The sequence below is a fragment of the Rhipicephalus sanguineus genome, chromosome 4, assembly GCF_013339695.2.
Source record: "Rhipicephalus sanguineus isolate Rsan-2018 chromosome 4, BIME_Rsan_1.4, whole genome shotgun sequence".
In the NCBI taxonomy this organism is placed as follows: Eukaryota; Metazoa; Arthropoda; class Arachnida; order Ixodida; family Ixodidae; genus Rhipicephalus; species Rhipicephalus sanguineus.
This window is the reverse complement of record NC_051179.1, coordinates 2,994,986-3,021,211: the sequence shown is the minus strand read 5'-3', so window position 1 is coordinate 3,021,211 and position 26,226 is coordinate 2,994,986. Positions and strand designations below refer to the sequence as shown.

The 26,226-nt window shown below is 47.3% G+C and overlaps 2 protein-coding genes across 2 annotated transcripts in view; one reads left to right on the top strand and one right to left on the bottom strand.

The window, feature by feature from the left end:
- Positions 1–14,910, bottom strand: part of LOC119389294 (alpha-aminoadipic semialdehyde dehydrogenase) — a 70,869-nt gene extending 55,959 nt beyond the window's left edge. The window contains exon 1 of the mRNA XM_037656503.2: positions 14,676–14,910. Within this exon, the coding sequence (XP_037512431.1) occupies positions 14,676–14,843 (168 nt within the window). The 5' untranslated portion in view covers positions 14,844–14,910. The remainder of the gene's footprint in view (positions 1–14,675) is intronic.
- A 1,299-nt stretch (positions 14,911–16,209) lies between these two features.
- On the top strand, positions 16,210–23,847 carry LOC119389292 (uncharacterized). The gene is made up of 4 exons (XM_037656501.2): positions 16,210–16,361; positions 16,418–16,627; positions 16,695–16,784; positions 23,654–23,847. The coding sequence occupies exons 1-4, from the start codon at positions 16,344–16,346 to the stop codon at positions 23,690–23,692; spliced, it is 357 nt and encodes a 118-aa protein (XP_037512429.1). The 5' UTR covers positions 16,210–16,343; the 3' UTR covers positions 23,693–23,847.
- Positions 23,848–26,226: the final 2,379 nt, after the last annotated feature.

Below are 26,226 nucleotides of genomic sequence, written 5' to 3'. Positions count from 1 at the left end.
ATGCTCATTTTGAAAGAATATCACGTTTTAGTGGTCCACACGGCGTTAGCGCACATCAAATCACCCGCCTGAACGGGCCTTCTGACATAGCAGTTGCCGTGCCCAACGTTGCCCGCCTTTTCTGCCTGGCCGCCGACACTACCGTTTCTTGCACAAAAGTGGCCATCAACCTTACCAAGACGTCGCCATGGGCCACTCTGAAACTGTATAGTTCACTGTAACTGAGCTGAGCTTGGCCAGCAGCAGCAGTAGAGTATGAACAGTGCGAAAACAGTGAGAGCCAAGCACATGCAGCAGTACGCGATACCACTGAGACGCGACCGCGTGAGTGAAAACAATTTTTTAACCCCTCGCGCCATTCCCCATGGTAACGTCAAGGGGTTCTTTATTCCATGAATCAAACAGAAATGAACAAGCAGCGTTCTATTACATCTTGCGATGCATGGAAAGTTCTTTTTTTATCGCAACTAGTTTGATTACTAGCGGTTAATTGTATTTGGGACTCTTGACGTCATCGAGATCATTTCCAAAATGCCCCACTGGTGGCGCAGTGTCCAACATTTACTTTAATTTCTCGATTACTAGAGCACTGCTACTGATAATATTGACGTTTTAGACGTTCTCACACACTGACCTTTCACTCTGACAAATTGTTACGTGCCTTTAGTGTCCCTTTAAGGGCAACTGAATGGTTACCAAGGGATGGGAAACGCAGTCAAGGAAGGCAGAGATAAAATGATGAAATTAAGAAGTTTGCAGGGACAAAATGGAATCTGCTCGCACAGGATAGGGTAGGTCATTGGGAGAGGCCTTTGATGCTGCACACCAATTGGCTAGCGGGCAAAAGCAGAATATTGGTGGCGCCATCTACAGTCGGATACAACTTAAGTTTAGAAGAACAGACTGTTGGGCGAGTTGGTAATGCACTATTTTTTAGGGTTAATGATAATAATAATTAAGTTTAAAGCGACCCTGCCCTCGGATGACCGAAGCGCAGAACTGAGGGGATGTAAAACATCTGCCGAAAATCTGTGTCCATGTGCTTCAAGTTGTTGATGAATTTGCCCTCACGCTGCCAAATGCTTGCTTCTTGGTTAGCTCAATTGGTACAGTGACCGCACCTGAAAAACATTGGTCCCGCCCCAGACTACGAAGATTTTTTGGCAGCTAAAAAGCATTTTTGCGATAGCAATTATATGGACACTCTCGGCAAATTTTTGCCATCACCGTCACGTCCTGCATATGCATACGTATGTAAATGTAAATAAAAGCCACAAATAAAAATAAATCACCAGAAAAAATTTCTGAAGTGCACCACCGGGATTCGAACCTGTGACCCCTCGCTCCGCGGCGTGCTGTGTTACGACAGCTCTGCCATGTGCCACTCGTTCTTTGGCATACTAACGGCGAGCAATTTGTACGCATCATTTACCGCTTCGGCGTGTTCAGTACCACCCACGAGATGGTACGAAGGGTGCGCTTTAAAGCAACGTTCCTACATGTTCTTTCAATTGCTCTTGAGACTCGCACTAAAAAGTGGCCCATTTCTGTGCCCATTCGCAATGTGGAACGCCGGGCAAGCAACGCTTCGCACGTCACCACGCCGCAGGATGCGTAGAGGGGTCACTCCACGTGCCCCAAGTGTTAAACAAGGAGGCACTGGCACAGTGATACTTGTAGCGCGCTGATCAAACACAAAGAAGTAACAACTGTGACAGTTGTTAGTTCCCGTGCGTATACCTGTGTATTCTTTCCGAGCATCCTTCTCTGTGTTTGAGCAGCGTGGTGCAAGTGTCGAGCTGTAACAGTTGTTCGCGCTCGTCCGGTGTGCGTTCTTTTCGTGCGTCCTTTGCGCTTGAGCGGCGCGCTGCAAGTGTCGTGTTGCTTCCCATCAATCGTGTGACATTCTAATTTGTTGCTATCGCATTCTTTGCTTTGGCGAAACTGTGACTTTTCTTTCTGAGAAACTTCTTTGCACATCCTTGTGGCTTCGTGCTCCAAACGAGTGGGTGTCTGTTTTTCCCTTTCTTAACTACAGTATTTCTGTCACGGTACCCTATGGCGCTCTAGACATGCCAGGAATAAATGCACACACCTTTTGACCACCAGATGGTGGTGAAGTCTAGCATTTCATAAAGTCCCTCTATTTTCAAAGGTAGCGCAAACTCCTCCTCTCAGCGCCGTTTCCTCCTCGCCCGTCACTCTCGGCCACCATTATTGGGCACGAGTCGCGAGGCGCGACTAGCCCGCATGCGGCGTGTCAACGCACTTGCTTGTACTTGCTTGGAAACTCTACAATTCTGTGCGCAGATTCACAAAGCTGTTCGTACGTAAGATGTGTAGTAAAAATAGTTTGTGGTTGGTCGGTACCTTAGCTATCATCTCGTGTTTTATAAGCAACAAATCGCATACTGGTGCCAGCACAAAAAATCCCATTGCGGCACATTACGTGCGAACAGCTTTCTGGACCTGGGACCTGTTTTGACAACGTGAAAAACCTAGCATTTGCGCATTGTACTTGAGTTCTTAAGTGTGGGATGCGTTGCTCGCACCAGGCAAACAAGAGGCAGAACATGTTAAACGCAATCCTATTACAGCTGCCATTTTTTTTCCGGATAGTGTTTGTTTACAAGACTCATTTCGGAAAATCGGACACTACAACAAATTATGAACACACAACAAGGCGGAGGCATTTATTCGCTAAATACCCCCAGCGTGCATTCTTTTGAATTTCGAACTGCATTCACGCGCTTCTGTTGCTCCCTCAGGTAAATATCTTCTTGGTTCCATCGCACACGCCTCATGCACCTCGTTCTTTAAATGGAGACTCTTCCAGTGTGCTTAGTTTATGCGATGCCATGCTGGTATTCCTATTACTAAAATACGCTCTTTTGTTCACACGAGAGCATGGACATTTTTCTTTTAGTTGGCTAACGGTAAGCTCGCAAACACACCTTCCCGCATTCGTCACTAACTGGGTGAGAACAGCAGGCAGGTCCCTCCCTCAGTAATGGAGCCTCCAGATGCAAATAACTGCTCTTAATTTCCATCGATCACACATTTATAGCTATTTGAAACAAAGAAAACACAATTACAGTCGACGTCCGATTTCCCGGACGCCCGAAATTCCGGACATGCCTGATTTCCCGGACTCATCTGTGGCACCGTCAAGTTCCCCATAGAGCCAATGTAATAAATAGTCCGAAATTCCGGACGCTTATAGCCTTCGCCATCCGATTTCCCGGACTTTTTACTGTTAACCGCCGACCCAAAGCCACCACCGACGCCGCCATTTTGGTTGTTTTCATATCCTCGAACCCACCATACTCGCATCGCAGGTGTGGCTAGCAGCACCGCCACACCGCGCCGCGGCTGCCGTAACCTCGAAACCGCACGTGTTTCGTGCTGCGCTTTTCGTCGAGCGGATTCGCCGTTTACAGCGATGGCACCGACTGCTCCTTTGTCTTCATCCGTGCCTTCGAAGCGCACAAAGCCCCCTCGTAGGCTCACGATGGAGAAGAAAGCCGCCATCATTAAACAAGTCCAAGGCGGTCGGTCGCAGACAGAGGTGGGGAGGGAGTTCGGAATTTCGAAGCAAACTGTTTCGGACTCCATCAAAAACAAGGCGAAGATCTTGGAAGTGGCTGCCAAATCAACCGGGGCTGGAAAGAAGAATGCGAGTCGGGGTGTTTACCCGCAGCTCGAGGAAGCGCTCCTCGTGTGACTCAGTACCATGATCGCTAAGAAAATCCCGGTGTCAGGCGACATCCTGAAGCAGAAGGCGGAGGTTTTCGCGCTTCAGATGGACGTGAAGAACTTCAAGTTCAGCGATGGATGGCTTCACAATTTCAAGAGCCGCAATGACTTGAACTTCAAGAAGATGTGCGGAGAAAGCGGCGCCGTCGACGATTCCGTTGTCGCCGAATATCGGGATGGAAAGCTGCAGTCCTTGCTTCAGCAGTTTCCACCTAATGATATTTTCAACTGCGACGAAACTGGACTGTTTTACAAGCTGCTGCCAGAGAAAACGTTTGCATTTGCTGGTGACCCCTGCCACGGCGGCAAGCGCAGCAAAGAGCGGCTCACTGTCCTCGTTGGCAGCAACATGTCAGGCAGCGAGAAGCTTCCGTTACTAGTAATAGGCAAGTTGAAGCATCCAAGATGTTTCAAGGGGGCAGTAACTCTGCCTGTTCTCTATGAAGCTAACAAGAAGGCGTGGGTGACGCAGCAGCTATTCGAAGCGTACGTGCACAAGCTGGACAGAAGGTTCCAGCAGCAAAATCGAAGAGTTCTGTTGTTTGTGGATGACTGCGCTGCGCATGGCCACATCAAGGACCTAAAGGCTGTACAGATTGAATTTCTGCCGCCGAACACCACAGCAATCCTGCAGCCGATGGACCAAGGCGTGATTGGTAACTTGAAGCATCATTACAAATCACGCGTGCTCAGCCGCATGGTGCTCTGCTCCGACAGCAGGAAAAGCTACGCTGTTGACCTCAGGTCTGCCGTCGGCATGCTAGCGGAATCGTGGAAGGCGGTTACGCAAGAGACTCTGCGGAACTGTTTTCGCCACGCGGGCTTCACACTCGACGCCGAGGCGGCCGTCTCACCCCAAGTGGACAGCGTGTGTGACGAACTGCCATCCGTGGACGATGCCTTCGACGATCTGCGCGCTGCCGGCGTGTCGATTCCAGCCGGGATAACCTTTGAGGGCTTCGCCGACGCTGACAAAGACCTCGAGTTATGTGCGGAGCTGACCGATGACGAAATCATTCGTCAAGTTACGGAGGATTCCGACGACTCCGACAGCGAGAACGAAGAGCCAGCTCCTACACAGCCAACGAGCTCGGAGTTGACGCAAGCACTGATGACACTGTCATCAGTGTACAGCGGCAACATGACGTTGACTGAAATTGAGGCAGACATGATCGCAGGCAAGCGGAACGCCATGCAAAAGAAAATAAGCGACATCTTTGCGCCCAAGTGCTGACCTATGAGGTAGCGCTGGCCACGTCGTATTTTTTCTTTTTTTTATAAACGGCTCTTTTCAGAGCCACCTAAACGATGCATTGGCTGAATTACAGTGGGAATCGTACTCCGGCCGTGACCCTCTCTGTCAGTGAAAAATACCAACCAAAAAGGTGCGTTTTCACGTGCATTCATTTTTCCGGACTGCCCGATTTTCCGGACGTTTTCGCGGTCCCTTGAGGGTCCGGGAAATCGGACGTCGACTGTATTGTAGAGAATCAAAAGCGCTCTTTCTCGTTGACAAATTTCCACATATGATAAAACATTGAAACAAAACAATCATTGCACATTACATTATCGCACATTTGTAAGCGTTTATATGAAAGTAAAGGCACTCTTTCATAGTCACAACTACATACATAATAAGAAAAAAAAAATGCTTTTTCCGTATTGCTCACACATAAAAAATACACATTAAAATAAACCAGTCATTGCACATCTTTTACTACATATATAAGATAGGCTAAAACGAAACAAAAGTATTGCACGTTTGTAACTCCTGCTACCAGACTGTCTTGAAGCCAGTCGTTTGCTCTCTGCTTCAGCAGTGGATTTTTTTACTAGGATGTGCCTCCTCGTTCGCGCAAGCAACTGCACAATCCTTCTGAGTAATTCATGGCATGGTGGAAAACAATTAGCCAGTACTTTCTCCTGGAATGCTATCTTTGTTGTATAGGAGGTCTAATTCCTAAAGTATGCATCCGAAAGCTCAACAACCTGCAAAACTGCTGCTGAGGGAATGGCAAGTGTCATTTTGTCTGTCGTGTAACTTTTGAGTTGAAGCTTGCAAGCATTAGCCTTGTCAGAGATTGCAGTTCGACAGTCTTGGCAGGCCAAACTATTTTTAATGCACCGAACAACATACCCAGCAAGGTAATAATAATAATAATAATAATAATAATAATAATAATATCTGGGGTTTAACGTACCAAAACCACAATATGATTATGGGAGACACCGTAGTGGAGGGCTCCGGAAATTTCGACCACCTGGGGTTCTTTAACGTGCACCTAAATCTAAGTACACGGGCCTCAAACATTTTCGCCTCGATCGAAAATGCAGCCGCCATGGCCCAGCAAGGTCACTCCTGCTGTAGAACTTCCAGATGGAGCATTTCGTCAGTGGTGTGTAGAGAAGCTACCCCATCATGCTTGCGCTTACTATGGCACATTCCTGCAAGCATGAAACCGTCAGCATAACTACTATCCTTGCTTGGTCATAAAAACAACAAGGACAGAGTGGCGGTCTTCAATGAACTATGAAATTCTAACCCCCATATCGCTCACCATTTGAGGTTTTCCTTTCCACAAGGAACAGAAAAAGTGTGTCACCCTTGGCAGTGCTATTCGAGCAGCCAACAGCGCAACAAGTTGGCATCTAGCTGCAGCCGACGGCATCTTGAAAACTAAAAACCTATAAGAAGCCTGTGCTCATGTACAGCACGCACGTGCGGCGGTGTTTCTACGCCCAGTAATGGCGTCGTTTTCTGGCGACAGCGCAAGAGGCGGAGGGGTCATCGGGGATAACTGGTCACGTGTCGGGCCTGGTCCAACAGGGGAGCACAAAAGGGCACAGAAGAGACGCAGAGGGCATTCTCCCTTTCCTTTTTGTAGAATGGTTTGCGCTTCCTTTGAAAAATAGAGGGATCTTAGCATTTCAGTGACAGTAGCTTCTAGTACTGTTCCTAGCTGGATGTGCGCTGCATTTCTTACGCCGATGCTTTCAGCAAGCATTGCTTTGTTCTGTTTCCAGTGCACTGGCAAGACATTGAAATGTGATGACGGCGTCACTGCAGCTGAACCTCAGAGTACGCTGTGTTAAGCTCCCAACAAAAATGCATGTTACACAAGTGTGCATGCTTTAAAAATTATCTGCACTTTCAGGTATGTCCCCACCCTTTAAAATGACTTCCTTTAAAAGGGCAAGCTATAATTTCTTGAATTTTAAGAATGTAAAAGCATTTTTTGTAATTTTGGTGCAGAAAAAATTTCACCTCTATCTTGTTTCATTAAATGGCCTTTTTCAGTGCCGCCCTACAACTACGAAAAAACAAAAACAAAAGATCTTTGGAAAATTTAGTTCTCGTTTTTCCCATCTCAAAACTTGACTTTCAGACGTTTCTGCAATACTAGTGCAAATACTAGTAACTTTGGAACAAACCAATATTTTTTAATTAAACTTGTCATGCTCCTTTATGGGGCATTAAGGTGAGCAATGAACAAGCATAATTGGAAACGAATAAGTTTTGATGTTGTTGGATTTCAGTTCAAATGCAATTACCTGAAAAGCCATAATTTCTAGTTTTTAGACTGCAAGATACTGATGACAGTGCAAAGATCCTAGTTCATTGCACAGCCTATATATACAGCTACAATGCTTCCAGTCTGTTTCCTTTTCGTGTGGCAAGACCCGTAGTGCTGGCGTGATGGGCATATTTTGGGTAATAAAATCTTAAAAAGTTGAAATTTATTGTATATAATATATATGAAACGTGTTCTAAAGCTGCCCTTTTGAAGGTAGACAAAAGAATTTGCTTAGCATCATAATTTAATTTAAAAAGATTTCTAAAAAAGGTGGCAACATACCTTAAACAATTACGCAAGAAATGTTTACTGCACTTTCAACACTTATATTTCAATTAACCAGAGCCAAGCCTAGCCACTGTGTAGAAACCAGTACACTCAAAAATGCCATATCAGTCAGGTCGCTCTGCACTTGTAAAGTGCGCTCGCCCTTGAGTTGTGGGATGTTCGAAATCACCAATGACTAGTGCAACAGTGACGTCACGGGCAAGCACTTGATTCAGTTACTGAAGTCAGACTATACATTTGACCAAGGTGACACTGTCACCTCTCGAGATCATCTCAGAATATGGCCCTCTACTTATTGAACACTGGCAAAGATGGATACTGTGAGAGTCTCTTTATAATGGGCAGTGGCTTGAGAGCCACCAAGCTCGAAAAAAAAAAAAAACTTGTTTTAAGTCGGCCTAGTGCCCTGGCTACTTCAATTAAATAGACCTTCCTGTACAAAAAAAAAAAAGCCCCATAAATTCCATCTTGAATAAATAAAACACGCGAAAGAACGAGGACGAACAGAAGAAACGACAGACAGTGGTCTGTCATTTCTTCTGTTCAGGCGACGCCTGTGAAAATTGTTTCAGGCGATGCCTGTGATCTGTCAACAAAACTGTCCTTATCTCAAATGGTCACTTCAAAGGATCCCTGCAACAATTTTGAACATACTCAAAATTCACTGCAGATCAGTAGTCCAGGCTCTCGTGAACATTTGAGACAAACACAGTACTGCACGGTGCATGGAATTTGCCCTTCCATTTCACGGACGGCCAAAAATGGCTCGCCTTCCTCTCAGCAATCTGAAAGGGACACGGCCAATGGCTGATTTTATGACCGCGTACGCACCTTCTATAAAGCTTGTATTGGTAGTTTCGAGTTGAATGAACATCAGGTATAAATTTATATTTCACTTTGAAAACACTGAAGTGAACGGTCTTAGTACATCCTGTCTCTCAATGGCTGCCAGCTTCTGTTTCTTCCCAAGTTCATATGAGGCGGCATGCAGCTTAGCAAAGCCCATGCTATTTCGAACTCTATGGACCTGAGTGGGCAGCTTGCCTCATACTGAACTCACTACCACAGTACTTACAGATTCATATTGTCCACCAGCACGCTGGCCAGTGCACGCTTTCTCTTTTACGTGCCTTGGCAGACATCGCTTAGTGCTTAGCTAATTGAAACTGCTTCAAAAATGCGCTCCATCCGTCAGTCAACCTGACTCCGTACAACACCGGTGAGCACTCACAGAGCTTGGCCACACTTTAGAACAACCGCAGCAGCGCCAGAAGTGTGCTGCGCAGTTAACGCAGGCATGACGGGGTGCCGCGGCATTGGTATTGCAATTTCCTGGTACTGGAGCTCTTTTTCCCCTCGAAATTGGGTTAACGCAGTTATTGGGAGATTTATGGCTGCGATCGTACAATCGGGAAGGGGGCTCCGGTTGACCCCAGCAAGGGAAGAAATAAAGTTTTGTCTCTCGGCTTCTTTATCTCCCCTCTACTGCATTCCTTTTTCGTTCACCATATTTGGCCTGGAGTCATGTGAAATCAGCCCCTTGCAAAGGGTACGGCCACAGCATCATCATTAAGCACAGCTGATGGCATCTTCGTCTGATCGCCGTCCCGGTGGGTCGATGATTGCATCGGGTCAAATCGTCCGCCAAGTCAGAACCACGACCTCCTGTACCCCTGACCTGCACAGATCTCCAGCGGACACGTTCTGGTTCATATACCTCCTGCCGCTAGGGACATAACCTACAAGTGGCGTGGTGCTAGTCAGCACCTGTTCGCTCACATCAGCCTCAGCGCTAGTGGGGATGTTTCAGCCAGTGCAGAGCGATTATATCGTGTAATTATTAAGCGTAAATGCAAAATACCTCAACAATAAAGATATGAGAAGTGATATAGAAATTCTTTGCATTTGAATGTACGCCTATAGGGACACGGCATCCCACACCATGCTAGTCTATGGCTACAGACGTTTTCAACTGCCATACAGTAAGTGTTTAACCGCAACGAATATCTTACTTGACCCTCTGTTTAAGTTTACAAAGGCAGTCGCATATATGCCGGCAGTTCATCACAGAATGCAGGCGTTCTGACTACAATGCCGTCGAAAAGGCTGCAGGGTAGCAGATGAACAGGTTATGGGAGGCGCCACCTACGGCGAGCGGATAAACGAGAGTGGGGACATGCGCTCCCATAGAGTTTCCTACAATACTTACCAGAGGGAACTCTGGCGCTACTGTCCGTGGGAGCTGCAACACATGGCGCTTCAGCCAGCATGGTACATGGATCTGTCTAAACTTCGTTCTTTCGGCTCCGTTTGGCTCCGCGTCGCCTGCATCCGCTTTGTCGCAAGACGAAGTTCAGCAAAAGTCAGCAGCTCCACTTCACCACTTCAACTTTTTTAGGCTCACCAATTCAAGTCTGGTCACGAAGTTCACAATGGTCTATTCTTTAATCCGAAACGAATGCCAAAACACAGCAATAAACAAAGCCACAAGTGCATTCGAAGCCGTAAGCATGAAGATTAGGCAAATCCGTGTACTACCCATCATTCCCATGGTGGCTGAACAATCGCAGCACCAGAGTCTCCTCTAGTTAATCTTAGGAAGCGCTATGCCAAAAACCTCCTGCCCTTCCCTTTCCCTCTTTCATCATTTCTAATGAATGGATGCTATGAATGGAGGCAGTAGCTAGCCATCCTTGTGGTGGCCACTTGCAACACACATGCGCATATGCGCACACCACCGCACTGGAACAGGATAGAGTGTCATCTGGCACCAACAACGTGGCTCTTTTTGCGATGACGGCCAGTGGTGCCAGAGTTGTGCCAGAGCACACCGTACTACGGTGTCACCGCCCCCTGAAGTAATTTATGGTAAGCTGAGATACAAAGCCTCAGAGATTGGTAGTTGTAGTTGCTGCGCTGGTTGTGCGTGTACCTGAGAAACTCATTGATTGTTCCCTTCCGTTTCTCATGACACGTTAGCGAAATGCATGGCAGACTCAGTGTTTGAGGAAGCCTGATGCATTCTAGTTTTTGCAGACTGATTGGAATTAAGGGCTTTTTTTTTTTCATAGAATGAATCCAACACCCCGAATACATCGCGGTGCATTTAGCGGCATTCCTGCACTTTGGCACCTATTTGAGGAGTAAAATGTCTAAAGAAATGGAGCAGCATTCGTCACTGAGCGTTATAATTTTTCTATCGAAAACCTTGCGACTACTCTCTCGGCTCATAAGTGAGGGGTGGTCATGGAACTCATACCTGATGATGTTAACGTTATCCTTCCGGACCTCCTCGTTTATTTCGTCGCGTAACTTCAAGTTAGTGTGATGACCAGGCAGGCGTACATATGCATGGAATGAAAAGCGATGTGCTTTTTCATGCCTTCTGCAATCCAAACAGTAAGCATGCAGACGATCTGGGTCGCTGTTCTGCGATATTAATTGTGCAAGCTCAGGCGATGCAGAAGCAGCTTTATTTATTGCAACAATGTATCCAGTTGTGTTGAAGTGTTTAAATCTAGCCAATATCTTTAGTCTCAGTCTTGTTATGTGACCATTTTACTCAAAAACTGCAGAAAGTTTTGCACTGCAGATTTAAATTTCGCGAACCGTTCGATCGCGGCGCCCTGCTGGTGGCGTCATCGCAATAGTGACCACCGCTCTCCCATTGGTTTGCCGCATAGAGTTTCATACAATAACCAAGAGAGGAAACTGGCGCTGCGATCGCTCAACCACCATGGGAATGATAAGAAGTACAGGCTTCAGATTGGATTCCGTTAGCTGGCGAACTGTCTACGGATCTTTTTCTACAGTTTCAGCTTCGTTCTTTGCGAGGCGTGGGCAGTGGGGTGCATTACAAAGCATTCAAGCAAGGCCATTGTTGTTCAAAGAGGCTGAAGACCGATAGGTTTCTTGGTTTGCTGCGACGTTGCAGCTTTACAAGTTGTACTTGACAGTTTTAGCAAAGTGTCGCGCACTCACCGCTGCGCATAGATGTAGCGCCCCTTGCCATTGCAGGAAATTGCATAGAGTTCACGTTTTGTGATAAGCACTACTTGTCAAAACTCTTTCAAATCAACTGCAAAACGACGGCAAAGCTAAGTAGACGCACAGTCATGCTCCTCTTGACTTCACTAGACAACAAAACGAGATACGTTGGGGGCAGACCACTTGGACAGACGCACCTGGCATCGCAGCACATGATACGTTGTTTCCAGGGTGTCGGAACGAAATGTTTTTTTGTTTCGGTTTTAGTTTCGTTCCAGCTCAAAAAGTTCTGTTCCGTTTCTGTTCTGGAACAATATAAATGTTCCATAACGGTTTGTAACGTTATTTTTTTTTGTATGCAAAAATTAAAGTTAAGGTAATCATAATCAAAAAAAGTTAAGGTAATCATAAAAAACATTGGATATGTGATGTAGTTACTTGCCATCCTCTTAAGAAAGTGGAACAACAGTAAAACACATTCTTGCAACGTTCTTTAGAGGAGCGGCGTAACTGTACCACGAATTCCTACCAACTAGCACAAACCCCAGTATACCCTCCAAAGTCAAAAGTCAATTACAATTTTTTTAGCGGGCTCAATGCTTTGTGTCAAGGGAGTGAGCGCAATCTCAGAAGCAGCACATCATTCAGTGTATCGCTGATGTGCAAGACCGCTATTCCAGGCCTGCACGGAACACGCAGCACAGTCACAGCGAAAGCTGGAAGAACGGCCTTTCTAGAGCCCGTTGTAGACTCTCTTGGGGCAACTACTACAAGTACACATGCAAGGTACCCACTACGCCATAAATCATCGTAATTTTTCTGAAGGAGCGAAGCACCCGCTATGCCATTTTTCATCATTCGGAGAATCGTGGTACCCGCTACACATCTGTGAGGCATTATATGCACTTTGTGCACAATGAGTCACTGCACACACTGTCCTGCACAGAGACAGGAAACACGCGACCATAGCCACCTATCATCACACCTTCCTCTTTCTTTCCCCTCACCCACATGAGGAGTAGCAGGCTAGAAACCCGCTTTCCAGGCCGACCTCTCCTCCTTCTTGTCATTAAACATGGGCGCTGGCGAGGGGACATCAGGAGTACTGTAGGTCGTGGTTCTGACAGTTCTAACCACGACCTACTGTACTCCTGACCTGCCCAGACGTCCCCTCTCCCACGTTCTAGTTCATACCTCCTGCCACTAGGGACGTAACCTATGAGTGTTGTGGCGCTAGTCAGCAGCTGTTCACTGACGTCAGCTGTAACGCTCGTGGTGATGTTTCGCCAGCGCAGAGCACTGATATCGTGTAATTATTACGCATAAATGCAAAATGCTTCGGAAATAAAATACGGAAAGTGAAATTGAATTTTTTTGTTTGCATTTAAAAGGACACAGCCGTTCTACACTATGCAAGACTACGCTATGCAAGACTTCTTCAAGACTTCTCACAAGACTACACTATGCAAGACTTCTCACGTTAGTCAACCAGTGTGCAGTAAATACTTACTGCCAAATACTTAATCGCACTGTATAGCTTACTTGACCCTCCGTCTAAGTTTGCAGAAACAGTCACATAATGCCGGCAGTTCGTCACAGAGTACTTACTCCACCGCCGTCCAAACGGTCGCAGAGTAGCAGACGAACAGGTTATTCACGGTTTCGCTGTTTACTAACAGAGGCCCTAAACCACTTCCGGTTTCGTGCACTGGCGTTGGCTAGCAGAACAGGCGGGGAACAAAAGCCTTGGCGAGTAGCCCGTAGAGTTTTAACACTTTTCTCCCCGTGTCTAGCAAAATATTTGAATTAAATATTCTTCTAAGCTACACACAACACTGAAATAGTTTTTCTTTTATGTGAAAGTGGAAAAAGAGTTTTCCCTTACTCTGACAAAACTTAAAACAACGCTTAACGCTTCGGTGTTGCAGAATAACAAATGAGGTGACCGGAAGTTTCTTGGGGTACGCCACGTGCTCCTGCCATCGCAATCTTGAAACCATGCTTGAAACCGTCTATAGGTAGCGCCACCTACGGCGGGCGGTTGAACGAAGTACAGTAGGTCGCAACGTTACTAGTAGGTCGTGGTCAGAACCACGACCTACTATACTCCTGACCTGCCCAGATGTCCCCTCTCCAGCGCCCACGTTCTAGTTCATACCTCCTGCCGCTAGGGATGTAACCTACGAGCGTTGTGGCGCTAGTCAGCACCTGTTCGCTGACGTCAGCTTTAACGCTCGTGATGATGTTTCGCCAGCACAGAGCGCTCATATCATGTAATTATTATTCGTAAATGCAAAATACTTTGGAAATAAAAATACGGAAAGTGGATTAGAACTTTTTTTGCATTTAAAAGGACACAGCCGTCCTACACTATGCAAGTCTACGGCTTCTCACGTTAGTCAACCAGTGCGCAGTAAATACTTAACCGCACAGAATAGCTTACTTGACCCTCGGTCTAAGTTTGTAGAAACAGTCACATAATGCAGGCAGTTCGTCACATAATACAGGCGTTCTTACTCCAGCGCCGTCCAAACGATCGCAGAGTAGCAGACGAACAGGTTATAGGAAGCGCCACCTACGGCAAGCGGTTGAACGAGAGCGGGGACGCGCGTTCCCATAGGACCCCAGATATCTGGGCAGGTCAGGAGTACAGTAGGTCGTGGTCAGAACCATAGGTTGTGATGGTCAGAACCATCACAACCGCGCATGCGCAATTTCAACTGAAAAGCGCTCGCGCCGGCACTCGGCAGACCCGCCGGCTCAGTCGATCACATTTAGTTGCGTTCCCTGAAATCGATAAACCTAGTACCTGTCTTTTTCGTAAGTGCACAAGTATGGCTGTCTGTCGCTCAGTTATTGCGATCCAGCGTGTTACGATAAAAGTGCTGTATTTTCAGAAAAAGTACGCATCACACGGTTCGCTTCGAACGGAGCACGAGCTTTAGAAAAGGCCGAGCTCGCACTTGTGACCGAGCTAGGACGACGAGAGGCCATTTGGCCTCGAGTGTGGTCGGAGAGATGCACGTGCGCTTATCAGCAGCCCGGCGACCTCATCCGAGGTCGACTCACCTGTCCGCTGCCTTTCCACTGTCCGTCGTACACTCCCAAATTCTTTTTGGACAGGCCGAGGTCCTTGAGGAAGGAGTACTCGGACTCGTCGATCAGGAAAGACCCCATTCTCCTAGCAATTATGAGCCGGGAGGACAACTTGACACGACGCACGAGCAGCGGCCACATCACGCCCCCAATGAACCCCTGCTGCTGCTGAACAGCCGGCGGCGACGATAGGGGAGAGTATTTCGGCCGCGCGTTAAAAAAGTCACGTGGTACACAGAGCTGCTCCGCGCGCGGCGGTCGCGGTTGCCTAGACGACGAAGACGCGGCCGCGGCGGCACTCCGACCGTCGTTGGGTTCTGCGGCAGTGCCATGCTTCCTTTGGTATTACAACGTATTCAATGGGCATTGCGATGAAGCAGTGACTGCATGAGCTGCACGTCACAGCGCACAAATGCAACATTCAAGGGTAAAATTTAGCACAGCTTCACTGACTTGGCGTCGCGAAGACTGATGAAACTGCGGAGCTGGTGCCTTTTCCTTGGCTTTGGGGTGCGTTTTTTACTAAGTACTATTTTAGCTCTCGATACAGCGATGGTAATATGACGCCGCTAAACGGTCCGTGAGCTCCTGCTTTGGCCACTCGCAAGTCAGGATCGGATTCCCTTCGTTGCTGGGCGGCCGACGTCTCTCTTCCCGACGAGTTTTGTCGTGCAGTTGCGGCGACACGCCTCTCTCACTCGAAACTCGGGGTCGGCCCGTCATCGTTGGGCCCATATGCTCTAGCGAATTCCCATCATATTTCCCGCCGCGCCGCTTCTTCTCCCGAAGACAGAACCTTGTTCGTACTCGCCATACTCGTCGCCGAACGTCGTAATGCTCTGCGCCGACAGTGCACGCTTTTGTACTGCTAATTGTTCACTCAGAATTTATACTTGCAGCAACAACGAAATGAAACAATGTTAGTGCTGTTAAATCAAGGTGTGCGGCCTAGAGGTAGGGGACACTCTTGTAAGCTCAGTGCGAGCAGTCCGGCCGCATTAGAATTAACACCACAATTAAAGCACGATATGCAACACGTACGAACTGACGGTCGGATGTCAAGAACAAGCATGCACGCTAGCAATAAACAAAGATAATGATGTGCGTCTATCCTGGCCTCTCCTAACTCCATCGCACAGTAGTCAGGGAACACCAAGCCCAGCTTTTTACTCTGCCGAAATAACATAACACTACCGCAGAAGGGGAGCGCATACTATCGATACGATGGCCGGAGCCACCGCAGCCACCGCGTCTACGCGTCTCCGTCTCGCCGGTCTTGCTCGCCTGGCAACGGCCAGACCCCCGCCAGAGGGCCGCACCGGCCGCACTTTTTTAACGCGCGGCCGAAATACTCTCCCCGACGATAGCGACGATTTGCATGACCGCACCGCAGAAAGAGGCGCCTCATCAAAAAACCATCCAAATAACTCGTTAAAATAAACAGGGAATAATTTTAAGCGTTGTACTTATCGCGCAGCTGGCTCCTAATTTAATGCAGCGTTTTTTTTTTTGTGTACTGTACCGCAGCCGTTGTTCTGGCGCGAATGTGGTTTGTTTTGGCTGCTGCGCGATATGAGCATTTCTGTGAGGCGGTAACGCGGCTGCTGGTTGTCTTGTTGCGCGGTGCTGACGATAACAAGAATGAAGGCCTCGAGCGAGGTACGTAATGGGACAGCCTTCCGACAGCACGTGCTCAGCATTACTCGATCTTACAGGGTGTCAAACGGAAAGCCTTGAGCGAGGTGCAGCTTAGTGGAAAGGGCCTCCAAGTTCGCAAGGTAAGCCGGCCACTGTGCGTTTCATCGTCTGATGCGGCGCCACTTGGGAAAGAGGGCGGCAGAAAGGAGTCCATTGGCCAGTACTGGAAGGAGCTTGCCGAACAGAGGCGCGTCGCTCTCGAGGAGGCCCTCAGGGAGAACGAGCAGGTACTACGTGCGTCTTCAAAAGCAGGAGCGTGCTGTGTAGTACTCACGTACTGCTACATACTTGCAGCTGCACGAGACGGTCGAGCTCCTGACTGCCGAAAACAAGCACCTGCAGAGCATTGCAGACCAGGCACTTCCGTTGGCCGACCTCTTAAAGGCGAGTTCCTGCCTCGACAGTACTAAAGGAAGGACGCTCGGTTTCTGATACGGCACCACAATTCGTGTACAATGCCATGTTCACAAGGTTCCTCCTGCCTGTGGACGTCACTGCCATTCAACATCCGAGTGAGCCGACCAAGTTTTCTTCAGTACTTGAGCAAAGCCAGATAGAAGTCATTACTTTGCAAGCACAATGAACATGTTGCACTCAAAGCTCTTTATTATCTTATAGAAGTAATTTTACAGTGGGGTGGTGCCTGGCTGACATCGTGGCAAGTACTGGTGCTTACACTTTCGACCATTGCGGTGGCACACCTTTACTGTGCCAACTTGCGACAAGTACTTTTTGAAATTTCATCTACTTTAAAGAAGTGCTGAAAAAAAATTACACAGGGCACAGATGAAATAATCGGACGTCTGTAAACAAGCGCTGCAACGTTGGAAGAGTCTTTGCCAGAGTTACTATTTTCAAACTCAATTAAGCTATCTTCGTTAAATGGACACTGGAGGCAAATATTAAGTCGACATAGATGGGTGAAATAGCATTTCAGTTCTTCCCCGGGAAATGCTCAGTTTGACGGAGAATTGAGTTTTAGTAGTCGGCATGCCATTTGTGCCGTTCAAACGATAAACTGCCTTCACCATGACTGCCCTTTGCTGCCTGACAGCCGGCAGTAGTGTGAACAAGTTCTTCTTTGCATAATGCTTTTGATGGAGTACTTTCAACTACGTCATCAGGCTTGTGTTCTAGAATGTACCACTGGTAGGCACACATTGACTTCTCCATCACTAAAGCAGTGCTGTGTATAATATTGACGTATTACACGTGAATTATCAAGCTTGGTGGATTAGAAAAATTATCACGATGTGCATGTGGCTCAGTACAGTACTGGGCATGTCGCGCATCTGTTTGTTTTTCAACAAGCGAAGCTCGTTAAAAGTTAAAGAATTTGGTGTCAGCATTGTTCTACTCGCATGCGTTGTCCAATTTTTCGTCCCTTGTCCTGCCACGTTGCGCATTCAGCCAGATCTGTTAATGCACCTAAGTTAATCGAAACACTGGCAAAGCACAGAAATGTGGCCCTCAAAGGTTGCATGGATATTTGTACGAGTCGTTTGCCACTAATCGATGCTCTCTCGATCGTGAGCTTGTCTGCGATCACCCGTGCCTGGACGCACGACCCCATCGCTGGAACGCGAGTCATTGGGCACGACGCCAGTTGGAACCGTTTCACTTCCACCGGGGACACTAGGCAAGAAGGGCTCCTTCATTTTATTTAGTCCTTGTGGCAGGTTAGCCGAAACACCCTGTATGGCATGCGCTGTTCGAGTTTGCTTTTTGCTCACTTCACAGTAGAAACGACTGACGAAAACGACGGCTCAGTTAAAAAGAATACGTTTGCGTGTACAATCGTCGCACGTACCTGCACTGCGGTTCGCATACTTCAAAAGCGCTGATCAGGTTGCGTTGGTATCACACTGTTTAATATCGAGGATGCAGGTTTGATTCCCAGTAACGAGGACCTCACTTTAATAGGAGCGAAATGCAAAACACCCACATGCTTAGATTAAGGTGCACAGCCCTAGGTAGTCAGAATTATTTCACGCTTTGGGCTCGTAATGCCCCACATGTACAAGATTAGGTTGGGTCGAGTGATCCCTTTAGGAAATAAAATGGTTTTGCTTTCACGGGTTTTCACTGCATCGGACATATCTGCATGCAGTGTAGAGTCTTGCAAAATATCTCAAGAGCACTTGTCTGCGAATGCCAGCTTAGCCATTGTCAGCTTCTGTTATGTGCTTCGTCACTCGCCCTCTTGCTAAGCTTTCTCATTTTTCTTGCAGTAATTTTAGTTGTTTTGTTTTCTGCAGAAGCAAGTTTATGTTGATGGCTGAGCTTCTCTTGCTGCAACCGTCGAAGCTGCAGTGCTGTCACACTCGCCGATTGAGATAACCTTTTCTTAAAGGGGTACTAACACCTTTTTTCAAAGGCAAGTTGACTCTGCCATACTAATCTCCTCTACGCAGAGACGGCTCTGAGCAGTTCAGCAAATGCTGATGAGTTATTTTATTTCGATATTAAAGCCAATTTTTCCATGGCGCACCTACCAGTATCGACACTAGGTTGACGTCGGGCTACAGTGCTAATACTGGTGACTTCACGCAGCAGTCTGGCTAGTTGTGATGACATCAGGTACCAAAACTTCCAAGATGGCCGCTTGTGCGTCACTATATATTGTGCGAGCACGTGTTGAGAAGCTCGCACCGTGTTGGTGGCGTCAGGGTACGGTAGGAACCGAAACTAGGTTTTAAAAACATACTGGAATTACTTTTTCAGGGTGCACTCGTGCTTAGCATTACCTTTTCTAGGCTCTTGAGGGCTTGGCCTTTCATTGGACGCAAAAAAAGACAACTGCAAATGTTCACGTCAGTACCCCTTTAAAGCACTTTTGCTTGCATTATCCCTGAGCCACGTCACTTGCCATGTGGAGGACGAGTCGTGCGAGATGGGGCTCGTTATGAGGCAGGGAACATTTATTACACGGGCCATGTCGTTGAGTGTGCCATCCAAATATGTCAGGAGGCTCATTTCAACTTTTAGCAGTGCTGGGTTATTCCATGTAAGATGAAACAAAGTTGTAGGGTACGCATTTGGGCTGGTTGGTTCATGATTACGAGTGAAAAACAGCGCTAAAGACGGGACAAGAAAGGGCACGGGACCACGGCGCTGACTAACAACCAAATGTGTTTTATTCCTTCAGTCAGCATAAATATACTCAAGTTTCAAGTTTATTTCAGATATTATTACACCACCACTATCGCAGTGAAACTCGGAAAATTCAGCCTGCGCAGAGGCAGTAAGGCGATCAATGGAACATAAATGCTGTCTCCTTCGGAAGAAGGGAAATCGAGGGGAGGCTTGCTTATGCCTCGCCGCTATTGTGGATGTGATAAGCTTCTGAAATGAGACGCGCGCGCTCGTCATGGTATTTTGACAAGAAAGTGGTATCTTTAAAAGATGGATGGCAACCGCAACTGTTACAATGAAGAGATAACTGACTATCGGTAGCTTGTTTCTGAACCTTGTTTGAATGCTCGCGCATGCGGTCATTGCTTTGAGTTTGTCTCGGATTGCACAGCAGCTGAGCGCTTGTTTTTAAAGCCTGCTACGAGGCTTTCGGCAATGTTAGCCAAAAGTGTTGCTGGAAAAACCTGCGAGCTTCAGGCGTGCTACTTGTGAAAGAAAACTTGCTTCAACTTGGTGGTCACAAGACGTGTCTGGCGCCGCCTTCATGCAAGCTCTTGCAATTCCGCGTTTAACAATCTTCAAGTGCACAGAGGAAAAAAGGAGGAGGCTCTTTTGAGAACGAAAGTTCCAAGTCTAAGAAGCGCAGTTTGCTGTCTGAGGGTTGCTCAGTGGTAAGTTCAAAAGAACTTAATTCCATGAGGAACACGTCAAAAATTGTAACTGCAACAGGCTGCGCGTCAGAAGGGTTAGTGCTGTAAAAGATTAAAAAGTCATCCACGTATCGCATCACCTTCACCGTGCTCGTCTGACTTAGCTTGCTCTCAAGATTACGGTCATAGCTTTTGAATATAAGGCCCTAATAGAATAATACTGCAAATATAAGCTCTGTAAGTACAAAAGTCATTTACATACATGCAAAAATATAAGCACTGGTGCCTGTCATGCCCCTGCGCAAAGCAATTTCTCGACGCGGTGAAACAAAGGTTGGCTGCACATGTTCTACAGGAAACTTTTTTTTTTCTGCTAACTTTCCTTTCTTCATAGCATAGTTTGCAGTTCTGGTATTTTTCAATTTTTTGTGGTTGGGTGCTGGGCACCCTGAGATGCCTTCCCATGCGTACACTGAAATGGACAGTGAACCCCGTTTCCGAATCTGCCAAAACCGATATTTTTGTCCCTCATGTACTGCCAGGTACCCGACTGACCTTTAGATTTCAGTGTTCTCTCATCCACAGAAAGGTTTCCATGCGGTTGAAGAGAAAGCACGGATGAGTCTTTTTTTTTGTGTTGCAGTAGAGAACACACGTGGTGAAACATCTTCTCTGTATGAGAGACAGTCCAGAAGGCAAGCATCACTGGCGGTGGAATCGAGAGGACGATTCCCATGTGCCCTCCGTCCCTCTCACTGTGCATTGGCTTTTCAAAAATATGCATCCACGCAAATCTCCTGGACGACTTCTGCAGTGAAAAACAACACCAGAGTGTGGCACTCTGGAATGCTAGGTCCACTCCGTGCCCTCTTCACGAAGAGGACTCTGCTGTTTTTGCAGCCACTGCCCAAACGAAGTCGACAGCTTGCAGTAGCGCACACCCGATACGTTTACATCAACGCGCGGCAGTGATAAAAAGGGCCCGAGGAGAGAGTGAAACTTACCAGCAGACACCTGCTGGTGTCTTAGCTGCTACCATCGTCCAGAGATTGACGCTCAGGTTCGTCAGAATCTGTTGAAATTCACCGTTTTAGTGGAGCACTCACCTCCCTGACTGCGGAGGAGGATAAAAATCTTGCGGCTGGGAAAAAAAAAAACTCGAAAGCGAAACTAATAAAATACAGTCTCTTTTATCCCTTAAAATAGCGTTAGCCGTCCATAATTTGAGCATACTATCGATGGGTTACGGAAGAGAACCCCAGGTGGTCACAGCCTGGGACATGAAAGCAACCAGAGCGGTGCAGTCATTGTGACTCTGAACCATGCAGGCAAACTCTGGTTCTCAGCTGAATCTTTATTGATCTCTTTGTGTCTGTATACAGAAACTGAAGATGCCTGAACGAGGCGCTTTCTTCAAACACAGTTTGGCACGCAGGCCTATTCCACTTCTAACACAATGACAACTTTATATACAATCTGTGTTTACATAGTTATACAACAATAATATAGTATTAACACAAGACAAAAAGAGACCTACAAATATATACAAGTACAATCAGCAAGAAAAACAGTGCTTGAAGAAGAAGAAAAAAAAAAAGTTGATGAACACTGGGTTGGAAAAATCAAGTGACTCGTGAGCAACTTGCATTTGAAGCTAAAATTATACTTAATCATGTTCAGTACATTCTTCTAGAAGAAAGATATTTACAAAAGCTTTTCACCCAAAGAATTACTTTAAACATCCTGCCGTCCATACTTTGGGATTCGTACACTTGGTGTGCAGAAACAAGAACTGCAGATGGCGTATAGCTTAATATTTAGGAAATGCTCGAGCAGCTTGGGAAAATAAATTTGGTTAGCTCTTGCAACAGGAGTTTCCTTCAGATATTTGTAGTGCTTTGCTTGTGTAAAGGAAAGCCCATGTCTTCGTCAAGATGGTTCTTTCACTTTTATGTGCTGCCCATGAATAATTGCAGGCGCTACATAATAATGGGAAAGTGTCTTGAATCAATATTGAAATAATGGGCTTGATTTATACGTACGTCAGGCCCTACTTTCAGCAAGTGTCGTCATTTAGAACCTCCTCAGTGGCGAATGAATATGGTCCAAGCGGCTGGTGGCTCCTGCCTTCGCAGGACAAGCCACTCAGATTGGTGAGTGGGTGCATTGTCAACTCACAGGAAAGGGAAGAGTAGCACAAGGAAATCCATAAATAAAGCCGTTGCCGGAAAATGTGGTCTGCTTTTCCAGGTCAAGTGCCTCTACATCCACTCTTTGTGACCTGGCCTTTGAAACGCATTCAACAATGAATGCCGGGAGCAATTATTTCCCTCTTTTTCACCTTACAGATGCGTACTGCTTCATTAGTTGAGCAATCGTAGAGATGATTTGTTTGTTTGCTGATGGACCAGATGGGCCAATTGTTTAATGCAAGGAAAGTGTTGTTTGGTTTCAATATGTCCTCCACACATTGGAAGTGAGCTTTTTTTTTTTAAGCGCATGTCTGTCTTGCCAAGCAAAAAATTGTCAGCTGTGACTAGATGGCAGGTGTGGCTTACAGAGTTACAAGACAAGTTTGAGAAATTGTAAAAAATATATATATTAGTGTTAAATAAATGGAATTCAATTGTTGGTGCAAGCCCATTCCAGGAACAAAAAAAAACTGACAAGCCTGGCTTTTGAACTAGAGGCTGAAAATGGGCCTGTTATGGCAGGTTTGTTTTGTTACTGCCCGTTTCCTTTCAAGTTTTTCTGTGTGCCCTTGTAAATGTGCAACAAAATGGATAATTCCATTTAAGGAGCAAGATTGGGAACGCCCTAGGTGTCCGTGCTCTGGTAGCATCCTCGGCTTGCCGAAGGACTTGGAGTTGTGCTTAGCAGTGCGCTCTTCATCTTCTCATTTGCCCTCTGAGGCAAGCCCACAAGATGTAGCAGCATCAGTCATTTCCAATGTTAATGAAACTTTCTCAGGAATATCTACTACTATTATCAGTTATATGCGAAAACATGTTGCATACCATTTTGCTTAGAATAATAAGCAATGAATAATGGTGCGTGTCCAGTGCCCTCTGTCTTGCATTTCAGGTGGCAAAGATGTATAGGACAGAGGCAGGACTGCACATCATGTCATGGGATTTCTGCTGCAGTGGCCATATTTCAATGAAAAAACATATTGCATAAACACAACATTGTTCAGCTAGCAGGGTACGATCCACAGCATTCAGCTATGGCCTTTTTGTGTAGCCCTGCAGTTGCTGATGATGACATTGTCAATCTAGTACACACACTACCTATTGCTGGAGGTCCTTGATAATCCCCCTCTAAAAGCAGCAGTGGGTCACCTTTCTATGTTCCTTGATTGCCAGCATGAATGCTGTGTGCAGCATTGCCTTTATTGTTTAAGCGGGCAATGCTCATTCAAGCCTTCTTGTGCAGTTCATGTAAAAGGCTTTCCTCTAACCATTGCAGGAGTTTGCAAGGCAAGTGGACCACTCTCAGCAGGAGTAGTTTGAGGAACCACCACACTTGGAGTGCATTTATTTTGGTGCTTCTTTTGTATATGTCACCAATGGGATTTTTGATTGCACCAACAAGAAAAGTGTGAGTAATAAAGTTGGAAACAAGTGGTGGCGAGCACTGCAAATAAATGGAATGACCGGGCAACAAGCGGGTGCTGTTGTTGTGTCCAAGGCTTGACTTCCCAAACCGCATTTGCTGTCCAAACTCATGTTTACGGCTCGACAGCAAGAACTTGTTCCCTGTGCCATTTTCCTGGAGTGTGCCAAAATGAGTTAGCAGCCGTCATTCAGTGCACTGATGGTGAGGACTGTCTTTTGCAAGTAGGCTTGGCAGAGCCAGTGGTGCACTGCTGTCATGCCAAGTTGGCCACACTCGGCCTGTGTGACACTTGCACACAAGACTAGTTGTTCCAATTGCCTGCACAAATTGTGTCAGGGCAGCTGAGTCTTGAACTGACCGTTGCAGTGCAGCAAACGCAATGTTGTTTGCCGAGAAAAGCAGCACTGGATGACGGAATTTCCATGATGGATGACCGACTAGCGCAGTCTCGCACATTGTTTGCCGTCTCAGGCAAGACACAACAGCACATGGGTGCCTTATGTGCGGTTCCTTAGAGGGGCCCTGCAGAACTTTTTCAAGTAATGACCTCACATTTGAAGTATATTGTCTTGCGAATAGAAACTGCTGTGTTTACAAGCCTTTTCTTTCGTGCTGAGAGCGGCCTGGGGGAGGTGGATGGGCGTGCGACAAGCATGCAGCTTGTGATAGGCCAATGGCCGTGTCGTTTCGGTATGTGGCATCATTTGTCGAGAGAAGAGAGTGACTGCCCGCCCACATGCTGCGCTATGTTTGGCTCACAGGAGCCTCGACTCCCAACCGACAGCATTTTCTGACCATGTTCACAAGGTTTTGCAAGGCCCCTTTAAGTGTCAGCCAGCTTGCCTAATACAAGCTTTGAATTCCATTGCTTGCAGTGCTGCACCCTACCAGCTGGTCTCTATTGCTGTGCATAACAGCTTCAGGCAAGCGCTGCTCATAAACAAAATAATGTGCATTTTAACATTAGTTAAGCACTGCTGGCCAGTCTTCTGCATCAAGCGATTGGAAAGTGATGCTGCCTGTATGAAATGAAAGCAACACCAATCGCACCACAAAATATTGTGCATTTCCTTCTTAAAGGGCCCGTAAACAGGCTGCGACTTCTTTTAGATGCGAAGTATCTTATGGCGGAGTTCAATCCGGTGGTGGTGTGCAGCGTGACCGCCCTTACTGCGCATGCGCATACCCTCTCCACTCACCCTCTCCCCTCCCTCTTTCCACTCTTCCTCTGAAACGCGGGCTAGACATGCCGAAATTCTCTCCTGCGCAACGCCGCGATGAGCACCAGTGCACGCGCGTCCCCTCCCCCTCTCTCTCCTCTCCTACGCTGCCCCCCTCTCGCACGCCTGCCGACTGCGTTCCTCGCTCGCCCTGTGAGAATTAACGGCCAGGCTAAGGGAAGGCAAGACGCGCGTAGCGTTGCTCTTCGCGTTCTACGACGCGAGGTCAGTAGCATGCCCAAAGAACTCCAACGTAACGCGATCGTGCAAGTGCTCCGGCTTCGCATCGCCTCATGGTCCCCTTTAGCGGGAAATGGCGTAATTTTTTTACACCCCCCAAACAAGCTCGCTAATTCGTACAGTAGACCGTGGCGATCACGTTTTCCGAACAGTACACCGCTGCGTGCCGCGCAGACCCTTCATTTCGAAAAACAATTCCCGCGCTTCTTTCCTACGCCTGACCAATCCTCCTTGTACGCGCAGTGACGCAAACTCGGCGATCGGCGAGTTTACGTAGCACTGAGCTCGTCGATTCGTCTAAAGCAGGCCTCACCAAGTTAACGTCAGTTCCTGTTCCCACCCGCCGCTACGAAACTGCGCCTTGTTTCTTGGCCCTGCGGTTTCCTGCACGAACGTGGCCTTGGCCTTCGACATGAGCAACACGTAGAGGAAGCATTGTTCACTTGTCGGCTGCAAATCGAGCGGAGAGAGGGGAACCTCCGGTAGCTCGGACGGGTCGCGCTTGCTTGGTTTTCCCATTGCACCAGGCACTGCGCTGTGCTCCCTATTGGGCTGCAGAAATTAGGTGCCTTTTTCCCTTTCCTCACGAACCACTACCACCACCATTGCACGCGCGGCAAGCGGGGTTCTTTTCTCTCGCATTCCTGCTGCATTGGGAACTGCCGAAAACTGCCCATAATGTTACGGAGCACGTGCGACAACGTGAACAATAAACAACCAGGGGCCGCAGCAAGCGGAAGCGGCGGAAGTGCATAGCGGCTGATCGAGCTCGCTGATGACGTCAATTGCTGACGTCCTGTCACGTTGCCAAATTTGGCGGAGTCACAACGACGGGCTACGCCTTCCCCTCCCTGTGGCTTAGAAGGGTGGCGAGGCCACGCGAAAATTTGAAACCAGCTGAAACGGATGTTCTAACCTCTGTAACTTCCTTATTATAGCACGTACTCGCAAAATTCTTGCGGC

Bases quoted from the DNA above. Each gene is read 5' to 3' on its own strand.
- LOC119389292 (XM_037656501.2), top strand. The intron at 16,628-16,694 runs GTACTACGTGCG...ACATACTTGCAG, and splicing joins CCCTCAGGGAGAACGAGCAG to CTGCACGAGACGGTCGAGCT. The intron at 16,785-23,653 runs GCGAGTTCCTGC...TAACCATTGCAG, and splicing joins CGTTGGCCGACCTCTTAAAG to GAGTTTGCAAGGCAAGTGGA.